Genomic DNA, 10,942 nt, shown 5'->3' with positions numbered 1-10,942 from the left:
GCGGCCCCCTGAGATGCCCGCCCGGCTGTCAGCCTGATGCCGTGGCCCTGGAGCAGCCCCGTGAAGCGTGTGCACCCTGTGTGAAGCGTGCATCTGGTACAGCCGTCTTCAGTCTTGAGGGTAAAACTGAGCTTAGGGGGAGGCAGACTCCACGCTGTGTGTGTTGGTGTCAGCTCAGGGCTGGAAGGAGTTTGAATACCACCAGCATCATAAAAACACAGCAGGCGCATCCATGCTGAGCATCAGCAGTGTGCTGAGCCACGGATCTTTGAACTCTGCAATGTGGCCAAGACAGGTGCAGGAGTGTTGACAGATGTTAAAAATTGTCTTACTTTGTTGCTGTTTTCTTGTTTAGGCTTATCTTTTTTCTCTTTGCAATAACTAGAAGTATCTGCCAGCAAATCTGTGATGCATATCATGGTAAGAAAATTGTTCCAAATGCTGCCTGTAGACAAAAATCTAAGTGGGCCTTTCCCCTGTCTTCATGATTTGATATTGACAGCAAGATAGGGGCCTTTCCTCAACAGCAAGTCTCATTTTGTAGAGACATAAAGACATGAACCTTTTTTCTATGTGATGGGTGTTAAATCTCAAGCCAGAAAACAAAGCTCCTTTGATTTGCCTACAGTGCTGTGCCATGCTTGCTAGGAATGAGGCATTGGGAGTTGACAGCACATGATTGTGAGCCACTAGCTTGATCACAAACACATGCTTGGGGATAATTCTCCCAGATTAGTGTATGTGGATGTCAGACAAAGTTGCCTGAGCTTGGTCAGGGCTGTCACTGTGCGCCCAGTTGGTTTTGCTTCACTTCTCAGTAGGTCTGTGCTGCTGATTTTTACCACAGCCGCTATGTTGGTACACAGGAGATCTAAGGCTCCTAGTTCCTCTTGGCAGCAGAAGGCCTGTGCTTCTTTCTCACATCTCCTGCCAGCTGGAGAGGTTCCTCAGGTGGTAAAACTAGACTTTCTCCCAAAGGGTTTGGCAACTCAAGTGTAAACAGTAGAAGACAAGTTCAAAGTCTTCTTGGCTGAACTAAACCCACAGAGCTTATGATAAGGACTGAGTGTGTGCTGGCTCACACAACTGCTTCCTCCAAAACAAGCGCCAAAGTTATGTAATGCTTGGACAACATGCTGCTTCCCAGTGACAATTTTAAGTTTTGGCAGGTACTAAAGCAAATAACGCAGATCTAAATTTTGTGGTAGCTCTCCCGTAACTGTCTGTAATCCCTACCTCATTTTAAAGGCACAGGATGGGACATTTTGCGAAGCTAAGTGGAGTTGGGTATCCTAAACCTACTTTTACCACTGACTTGCAGTGCTGTTTTGCTTTCTGTAAAGCCAAGCAAGCACAGCTGATCTTGTTGCAAGGCAGTGAGATGAGGATGGTCTCTGCTGGCCTTGTTTCCAAGCAGCCACAATTAGTGACAAAGGGAATAGTGTATCTGGTAAAGAGTTAGTTGTGTGCAATGGGACTGGCACAGACGACAGTTGTCTGTGGAGATGGTGTGTCTTGTAGAGAAGGCTAATGTTTGGAATTGGAGCCGTGATGCCAGCAAAGAAAACAAAGGACAGTTTGTGGGGGTGCCCTGGTCAGAGTGGATTCTGTATTTTGTTTCTGAGGTAGCAATACTTTGTGCATTCTTGAGTACCTGCCCCATTAGCACTCACTTTCTGACCTACACTGTAAAGCAGTGCTGCCTTTTGGGAACAAACAGAGTGGAAGCTCTGAAGATACATACAGTCCAAGAAGCAGCTGCAGTAGACAAAAAAAACTTTCTGCTGGCATTCCCAGCCCAAGGCTATAGGATGACAGAGACCATCACCTAATTCACATGGGCATTCTGGCTTGCTGAGTTGTAATCAGGGCAAAAGTGATGTTGACCTGACTCTTCTGAGAGCCAGATTTGACCCAGCAGGCACCAGAGGAGCTGCATCAAAGTGGCATGAAGCCAAGTGCTGTATTACTTCTCTCAGCACTATCTAAACATATGCTTTTTATTGTGTTTTTGCCAGATCCCCCACTACAGCTTACAGTGAAAGCTGGCAAAAGGGACTCCTTGATGGAGTGAGGAATGCTGGGTCTTTGCATAGGCTTCTTTTATCATCTGCTGCCCACCCCAGCAGTACCTGCTCCTTGCAGAGACCCGTGTGCCGACCATACTCCTTCTGCTCCACTCTCCAGAGCTCTCACCATGGTTAATGAGACCCAACACACCTGCAGTGCCAGTTCCAGCTCCAGGTCTGATGGTGGCAGCAGCAGTGGAAGCGAGAGCTCTAAGGACAACTCGCGCTGCTCTACCCCTGTCCTTGATGCTGACCGACATGAGCGGCTGCGGGACAAGATGCGCCGCCGGCAGGATGCTGGAGACAAGTGGTTCTCCCTGGAGTTCTTCCCTCCACGCACAGCCAATGCTGCTGTCAATCTCATCTCCAGGTGAGCGCTGCAGGGTAGGAGAGGGGAGAGGGGAAGTATCTGTGGTGGAGGGCAGGGAAATAGCTAATGAGGCAGGCTCTGCCCCATGCTCTGTCTCCCCTTCCAGGTGACGAAGCAGGTAATGGGGCTGTGCTTTCCTGGTGAGGAGGGTAATGGACACCAGGTAACTTGTCTTCCTTGGAGGCCCTGAAGAGTTAAGTGTCACGGTGGGATTACTGAGGGGCCAGGCTGTTTCCCCTCTCCCATGCCCTGGGAAGATGGAGTAACCCCAATGCCATGTTCTGGGTCTGAAGCACAATGCTGGGGCAGAAAAGTACCTACTAAAAGCAGAAAATATTCCTTGATGGACAGTGTGCCAAAATCTCTGAAACAGATTCCACTTCCTTTCAGTATTCATCCGGACACTATGGCTTGTGCCTCAGTATTACAGTTTCAGCCTCTGACAGAGGTGTCCCCATCTACATACTAAATGAAAGCTGATAGGTCTCAGCAGAGCTAGGAGTTATTCCGGAGCCCCAGGAGCCACCATGTACTTACCTGGAGGAGAAGAGGGTATTTCATAATTCTTTTTGTAATTGCTGTATGCCAATGCCATATGTTAAACAGAAGGGCCTGTTCCACCTTGGAGGAGAAGAGAGACGAGTTAGGGAAGCCCTTGTCTTCTCTTTTAGGCACACTTAGGAGCACAACAGAGTTCTGGTCCATCTTTTTGTATTTGTGCCCTCTACAGTTTGAGCTGGCAACAGGGGGCTGCAGCATAGTCTACCATCTCAAAAGGAATGGGACTTGCATTGCTGTCTGTCAGAAGCTGTACCAGTCTATTAGAGCTTGAAGGGAGAAAGTTTGTTGTACAGAGAACACCTCAGTTGCCTCTTCTTCAAAGAGATTGTAAGCTCTTCTCCATAGAGCCTTAAAGGACGGCTTTCCTTATTTACATCAGCCACTTGCTAAACTCTTAGTGCAACACTTTTATGGTCTATACTGTTGCTGTCATCCAAGCTCTCTCTGCCTGCTGCTGGCATTCTAGCAGTGAGCAAGATATTCCAGGCATAAGGAGGGGATTTGGCTACCTGGTGTAGGCTAACACAGCTCTAAACCCCACAGGTTTGACCGCATGGGAGCAGGTGGTCCCCTTTTCATTGATGTGACGTGGCACCCTGCAGGGGACCCAGGATCTGACAAGGAAACCTCTTCCATGATTATTGCCAACACTGCAGTCAACTACTGTGGCCTGGAGACCATCCTGCATATGACATGCTGCAACCAGACCAAGGATGACATCACAGGGCATCTGCAGAAGGCCAAGCGGCTTGGGTTGAAGAACATCATGGCACTCCGTGGAGGTGAATCCTTCTGTCCTGTGATGTGTAGTGTGGAGCCTGTGCTGCTGTGGTGTTCAATTCCAGGGTAAAAACAGAGAAGTAAGATTTAGGGGCTCCTTCTGCAGGAATTAAATGCTGACACTGTGTTTCTTAGCAGTCCCTCCAGCTCAAGGGCAGACAAAACCAGTTCATAGGTAAAACTGCAGATTTGGGAGTTCATCTCTGTCTTTCTTTTGATAGCAGGAGGTTTTTACAGAACTAGCAGATCGTAGTTCAGCAAACAGTTGGAGAGAGCTATGGATTTGTTCTCTTTTCAGATCCTGCTGGTGAGGAATGGGAGGAAGAAGTAGATGGCTTCAACTATGCTGTTGACCTGGTTAAGCATATTCGCAATGAATTTGATGATTACTTTGACATCTGTGTGGCAGGTAAATGGCTTCTATTGCAGAGTGTGCAGTAGGGTCTGAGACAGGGAAATCTGGGCTGTGACAGTACAATCAGATTGGATACTTCCTAATTTCTGCATGTTGTCCTCACCACATTTTTCATTTTTTCTTGTCTTCTCCCCAAAGGCTACCCCAAGGGTCATCCTGAAGCAGAGAGCTATGAGGCAGACCTGAGGCACCTGAAGGAGAAAGTCTTTGCTGGAGCAGACTTCATCATTACGCAGCTTTTCTTCCGACCAGAAACCTTTCTCAAGTTCATGAAGGATTGTCAAGCCATTGGCATCACCTGCCCCATTATTCCTGGCATCTTCCCTATACAGGTGAAATCCAGTAATTTGGATTTGGGGAGGTAATGAGGATCTAGGGTGTTAGGTGTTTGTGGGTCAGGGCCTCAGAGAGGTCTGTAAATATCCTCCACAAAATTTCAGGGAAGAGAGAGTGCTGAATGTAATGCCTTAGGACTTCAGCTTTTATATTTTTCTTATATTTGTAGTTCAGTAATTCTTCAGTGTATAATTCTAAACTCCATATAGACTGTTAGCTACTGTTCTCCCATTTTGGTCAGACAAAACAATTCCTCTCTAGGCCTGAAACTCAAGGACACCTTACTGTCTCAGGCCCCGAGAAATGTAAACAGAAGTGAGTTGGGGGGAGCACACTTGGGGTAAATGACTTCATTACCTGAAGCTGTAATTGAAGGATTAACCCTGATATGCAAATGGACCAAACTTATAAAAGTATGAAAACCCCGTGACCCATTGGCCATTTTGGGTGTAGCCCCTGGGTGGGCTTTGTCTGCCCTAATGCACCTGAAGGCCCTTCAATAAATATAACTGCTTCTTATTCTCTTAATTTTGTCTAGCCTCTGTTTTTAGGTAGTCCCACAAGGCATCAAATGTGATAAATTTGTAGGTGGTTTGCCAAATTAAACTCTTAGGCAGCTAATAAGCTGAAAAGGTTTCTTGTGCCCATATGGCAAAAAGGGATATAAAAGCACAATGGCCTGCCAGTCCTGAGGTCACTCTCAGCATGCTGGGCTCAGGCAAGGCCTTGGGGAGAAATCACCTAAAGTGACATGACCTGGACAGTGCTACCATCCTAGAGATGGGGCCTGGGAATAGACTCCAGGAGCCCCAGTTCTAAATCTCCTGCCACAAAATTGGGATCAAGTACCTGTGTTACTGGGATGGCAAAAAAGGGTCTTGGAAAAATGACAATCTGCATCCTCATCCAGGGTTACCACTCTCTGCGCCAGCTGGTGAAACTCTCGAAGCTGGAAGTGCCTCAGGAAATCAAAGATGTGATTGAACCCATCAAGGACAACGATGCAGCTATCCGGAACTACGGGGTGGAGCTGGCAGTGTCCATGTGCCGGGAGCTGCTGGACAGTGGAATGGTGCACGGGCTCCACTTTTACACCCTCAATCGGGAAGTGGCTACGACTGAAGTCCTGAAGCGCCTGGGCATATGGAAAGAGGACCCCAGGTGAGCAGAATGTGTTGGCTTCTGTTAGTTCCACTTTCCCATCCATCCATCCACTGAAGGTACAAACGATGGATGGGTTAATACCTCTACTCTCCTTTTTTCCTTTTTCTTTATTTTTTCTCTTTTATCACCTTTTTTGCATTTAGTAGTTCACCCTTCCCACATATCTCCAACAAAAGCTGGGAGGAATAGAGGGGACAGCCAAAGGAGGAGTTTGTTTTAGTCAAGTAGCTTTAAAGTAGCTATTCTGGGACTTCAAAAACACAGAGCTTAGAGCTGCCACTTGGAAGAAGCATGTCTTTGATGCTTACAGGCTAGGGCTATACTCCCAGTGTGGATTTCTAGGGTTCTCTGCAGCTGAGAAAGGGAATGTGGACTCCTCTCTGAGTCCACAGACAACAGGAAGCAAGGGAAAATTGACAGCTGTTTTTTATTTTCCCTTGAAGTAGCTTCCCATAGTGCTTTGCCCTTACCTTTTCCAATTTCAGGTGTCAGTCCTTTACCTTAACATTAAATAGACCCCTACTGAGCATCCTGTGAGGGAATTGAGTAGGAAATATTTTCCATAAAGGAAGAAGAGTTTCCTGTCCTACTTCTTGACAAACAGAACTCTTCTCACCCCCTGTTATTTCTCCCCAGGGGCAAATTGCACCATGGGAAAGGCTTCCAGCCTTTAGTGGAAAGTCAGCAGAGGAACTGTGTTAACATCTGCTCGTCCCATGCAGGCGGCCTCTTCCCTGGGCAGTCAGCGCTCACCCCAAGAGAAGAGTGGAAGATGTCCGGCCAATCTTCTGGGCCTCCAGGCCGAAGAGTTACATCTATCGAACTCAAGAGTGGGATGACTTCCCCAATGGCCGATGGTAAGCTGTCACCTGCAGTAAGGCAGAGCTGCAGTAGGAAAGCCCGGTGTCCTGAGCACACTTTAGGAGGCTTCGTAACAAGGTGGTTCCCCACTGCTTGGATTTGAGTGAGGTGAGGCAAATGGCGCCAAGATGTTGAGACTTTTGGTGTCTAGGTGGGGTTTTGTTGTGTACTTCTCTTGGTGGTTGTCTTCCTGCATCACCAAATCAACTCATCTTCCTCAGTGACTTCAATTCTGACTTCAGTTCTTCTCCTCTTACAGGGGTAACTCCTCCTCTCCAGCTTTTGGGGAACTGAAGGACTATTACCTCTTCTACCTGAAGAGCAAGTCTCCTCGGGAGGAGCTTCTGAAGATGTGGGGAGAAGAACTTACTTGTGAGGAAAGTGTCTTTGAGGTGTTCACATGTTACATCACTGGAGAACCCAACAGGAATGGGTACAAGGTGAGAGCCCATGAAGGGATGGTCAGTGTGGCACAAACAGTAGTGCACATTTCCTCTGCTACCACACTGTTCTTCTAAAGAAGAATTGGCACTTCTCTATCCAAAAGGATTTGCTGGCACACTGGTTGAAGGGGGCCCAGCAGCCAGAGCTAGAGCTCAGCATAAAAGGAAAGGTGCTACAGTATGACAGGACCAGTATCAATTGACTTCAGCAGTCATTCTTACAGTTGAGCATATCCTAACCCTTGAACCAAACATGGGAATTCTCTCCTGAAGCAGGTATGTTTGAGACCATTAAGGCACTCCTGAGTTCCTTCAACATCCAGATGGTAATCAAAGGGTTATTAGATCCATTGTGAGCCATCATTTCTCCTCATGGTAGGTTACGTGTATGCCTTGGAATGATGACCCTCTTGCTACTGAAACCAACCTTCTGAAGGACCAACTGGAGAAGGTCAACAGACGAGGAATCCTGACGATTAACTCCCAGCCAAACATCAATGGCAAACCATCCACAGACCCCATTGTAGGCTGGGGGCCCAGTGGAGGTTATGTTTTCCAAAAGGTACTGTATTACTCTGGGCCAGGCAGTAAAGAGTTATGACCCAGTTTGGTCTTTGTTAGGTTGGGAGGTCCCAGGCTTACATCCACATAATCTTTCTGCCTGCTCCTTATCTTAATGCGTTCTTGGTGAGATGAGGCAAAGCTCCTTTGGTATCTTAAGAGCCACAATGCCATCTCTATGGCTGACTTCACAGCTGTTTTCCCCCACCTCAAAACATCTACTGAACATCTGTAGAGTTTCATGGTTTTACTCTCAGCAAGTAATTATTGGTAACTTATTTCTAGAGCAGGGCTGTGACATTTTATTTATACACATGTGCCTGCCCCCTGCATCTGATTCAGTGATGCACAAAGCACCCAGATTTTTCATAAAATGGGAATCAGTGAGGTAGTATCTCTACCACCCAGCATCGCATGGTGGTAAAGGGGTATTTAAAAATTTCCTCTGTCCTTCTGTAAGGCAGAGTTCTCCACACTTGCCCCCAGCCCACGCACTATGCTGTGCTGTTCGGACAACTGTCACATTCCTTCCCTGGCCTGCAAGCAGTCGTGCCTGTCATGCCTGATTCCCACTGTCAGGCATTTCAGGCCCTAGAGCCTTGCCACTAATGGCTGTGATAGGAATATCCCATCAAGGTAAATGCCAGGGAAGTAGCTCATACTGGAAAAAAAAGCATCCTTGTTCAAAAGGGATCCAAACCAGTAAAGCCAGAGACCAGCAGATGGCAAATGCAGTTATGCTTTCAAAGGAAAAAATTCCCCTGAGGTGAGGGAAATCCATCATCTCACACAATAGCCAGGAAATGGGGGGAGGGAGAGCAGTTGTTTGGAGCAGCCAAGCACAGACAAGTACAGAATTTGGTTGTATAAGCACATAGGGAGAATTGTGAACAAAAGATGAGGACAGGGAGTGGTGCTTGGGACAGCCCAGCTGACACCCCTTGAGTTCTGCATTCGCCAGGTTGGGCTGCCTTGGCAAGACACTGCTGTAAAATAAAGGTTAAGCTCAGGCTTCTTCCAAGCATTCTGGCACAGACTGCTTCCTTGTGCAGCAGTTGTGGTTACACTGGAGTTCATTCCAGCTTGTCTGCTTGTGTGGATGCAAAACAGGAAGCATGTAGCTTTCTTGAGTGCACTGTTCCTGGGCTGTTCCCTCTGCTCTCCCCAATTATTTTTTTACCTAGCTCGCTTACTAATTTGCTCTGCCCTTCGCTCAAGCCTCTGTAGTACGTGTTTCTGGGGATGAACGTACAAGGCAGCCCAGACTCGACAACTGTCCTTGTTTACCTGTATTTGTCTCAGTTCTGCTGTGATTTAAGGCTCTGATTCTCTTCTTCCTTCTCCATTCCTCCCTGCAGGCATACCTAGAGTTCTTCACCTCCAGTGAAATTGTCACAGCACTGCTCAAAGTGCTGAAGAAATACGAGTTGCGAGTGAACTACCACATTGTCAATGTCAAGGTAGGCTGTTATTCGCAGGACACTTTCCTTTCACCACCTTGGGAGAGAGACAAATACCAAATATTCAGACATGAGGGCTGATGAAGAGAAAGTAAAGCAAGTCAGCTGTGGTGTGCAGCAGCTGTCTGGTCCCTTAACAAGGAGAGTAAATACACTTTTTTCCAACTCACTCAGTCCCTCCACCAGAAGTTGCTTCAGAAAGGTTCTCCTTCCTTTGGCAGGGCCAGAACATCACCAATGCTCCAGATCTGCAACCCAATGCCGTCACCTGGGGCATCTTCCCAGGAAGAGAGATCATCCAGCCCACTGTGGTGGATCCTGTAAGCTTCCTCTCCTGGAAGGTGAGTCCTCCCTTCTGCTGGATACACTGCTGTGATGCCCTGGAAGTTCAGAGTGTCTAGTTTTGTTTTAGTCTCTGACAACCCTCACAGCTGACGGCTGTTGCTATATTGGCTTGCAGAGGTACAGGTCTTGCTCCTCCTGCTCTCTCAGCTCCAGCAAGAGTTGTTCCCAGGCACAAAGCACCCAGTAATGGGGATTGAGAGCCACTACTGTCACTGTACCAGGCCTCAAGAGTGCTGGACAGTGGCTTTTCCTCCCCTCTTACGCACACAGGGGCAGCATTGAGCCATCCATTGTGCTGCAAATTTGTCTCCTTTCAGCTCTGGGCACATCCCACCGACTGGAAAGCACAAGGGTCCTTGCTCAATTCTTGCCATTTTTACTGAGAAGAAACAAGCCACATTAGGGCCAGTCATGTGTAACACTGGGTATCCTAAATTAAGTAACATGAAGATGTTACAAAACTGCCAACTTTTTTTTGTTCCTGTGGCAGGATGAGGCCTTTGCACTGTGGATCGAGCAATGGGCCAAGCTGTATGAAGAGGAGTCACCCTCTCGCATGATCATCCAGTACATCCATGACAACTATTACTTGGTCAACCTGGTGGACAATGACTTCCCACTAGAAAACTGCCTCTGGCAGGTTGTGGAGGACACTTTTGAGCTATTGAACTCTCCAACTCAGCAGTGAAAATTATTCTTCTAATCTCTTACTTCCTCCTCCCCTCACTGACTTCGGGGAAAGCAGCAGCTCCTGTGCTGATCACACTCCTAAACCCAGTGACCACACTGGTGCTCTGACCTACCCACACTATGTGCTCTTCTGTCCCCAACACAAAGGCTCCCTGACTGCTCTTAATGAACAATAGCCAGAACTACCTGAACCTTTGAGCTGAGGCTCCAGACTAAGCCCAAAGGCCAGGGCTGCAGGATGAAGAGCTGCTAATCATGGTTATGCTAACTACAGTAACAGGAGAACACAAGCTTCTGGTAACTTTTGCACGCCAGAAATGCTGGCATGGGGACAGAAACACTCCTGTCAGCTGTACCTATGCAAGGGGATTATTTCAGCAATTACCAACCTGGAAAAGGTCAAATTGCTTTTATATTGCACTCCTAAAATGTATTTCTTCATAGTTGATCATCAGGCTCTTTTGCACTCACTCCAGAAGAAGGTTCAAATTTTATTCCTAACTTTTCTCCTTGTACTATATTTTCTGTTTTCTTTTTAACAGGACTATGAATATCCATTCTGGATAAGACTAAGTAAGAATCACACTATTTCTAGATTATGTACAATAAAATACACACATACAAATGTCTCTTGTACTAGGCCATGCTCTAGCAGAGACTCATGTTTGCTAATTAATCACCTGGCACAAGGGAAAATTTTAAGAAAATCGATTGTTTCTGGGGCAGTTCTGCCTTCACTTTCAATGCATGCCCCAGAGTATGGCCAAAGCTCCATGGTAGAGCAGAGAAAGCTTAAATTCTAGAATTTACCAAAAGCAACCACCTACACTATTTGGCTCAGTTCTGCAAGGTCACAGGAGTTGTAGGATCCTTTTCCAGTGCCTGTA

General features: G+C 47.1%; 2 protein-coding genes across 7 annotated transcripts in view; one reads left to right on the top strand and one right to left on the bottom strand.

Moving 5' to 3' along the window:
• Positions 1 to 1,663, bottom strand: part of CLCN6 (chloride voltage-gated channel 6) — a 19,772-nt gene extending 18,109 nt beyond the window's left edge. The window contains exon 1 of the mRNA XM_017735000.1: positions 1,655 to 1,663. Coding sequence (XP_017590489.1) covers positions 1,655 to 1,663 — 9 coding nt within the window. The remainder of the gene's footprint in view (positions 1 to 1,654) is intronic.
• MTHFR (methylenetetrahydrofolate reductase (NAD(P)H)) lies at positions 10 to 10,706 on the top strand. 6 transcript variants are annotated; one of them, XM_008634249.2, is made up of 12 exons: positions 15 to 420; positions 2,188 to 2,439; positions 3,544 to 3,782; positions 4,079 to 4,189; positions 4,334 to 4,527; positions 5,442 to 5,692; positions 6,418 to 6,552; positions 6,816 to 6,996; positions 7,379 to 7,561; positions 8,919 to 9,020; positions 9,242 to 9,361; positions 9,856 to 10,706. In XM_008634249.2, the coding sequence occupies exons 2-12, from the start codon at positions 2,198 to 2,200 to the stop codon at positions 10,051 to 10,053; spliced, it is 1,956 nt and encodes a 651-aa protein (XP_008632471.1). In that variant the 5' UTR covers positions 15 to 420; positions 2,188 to 2,197; the 3' UTR covers positions 10,054 to 10,706. The 6 variants fall into 6 exon arrangements, 4 of the variants coding, with proteins under 4 accessions (XP_008632471.1, XP_017590503.1, XP_017590504.1 ...); XM_017735014.1 differs by having other exon boundaries at positions 2,019 to 2,439; XM_017735015.1 differs by lacking the exon at positions 15 to 420 and adding an exon at positions 2,546 to 2,602 and having other exon boundaries at positions 2,350 to 2,439.
• Positions 10,707 to 10,942: the final 236 nt, after the last annotated feature.

Source organism: Corvus brachyrhynchos, unplaced genomic scaffold (assembly GCF_000691975.1).
Source record: "Corvus brachyrhynchos isolate BGI_N302 unplaced genomic scaffold, ASM69197v1 scaffold395, whole genome shotgun sequence".
Taxonomy (NCBI): domain Eukaryota; kingdom Metazoa; phylum Chordata; class Aves; order Passeriformes; family Corvidae; genus Corvus; species Corvus brachyrhynchos.
The sequence above is the reverse complement of the archived record's forward strand: the minus strand, read 5'-3'. Positions and strand labels throughout refer to the sequence as shown.

Coding starts and splice junctions, on each gene's coding strand:
- MTHFR (XM_017735014.1), top strand. CDS start 2,078: ATGCTGGGTCTTTGCATAGGCTTCTTTTATCATCTGCTGCCCACCCCA. Junction 3,783..4,078: donor CATCATGGCACTCCGTGGAG/GTGAATCCTTCT, acceptor TTCTCTTTTCAG/ATCCTGCTGGTGAGGAATGG. Junction 9,021..9,241: donor ACCACATTGTCAATGTCAAG/GTAGGCTGTTAT, acceptor TTCCTTTGGCAG/GGCCAGAACATCACCAATGC.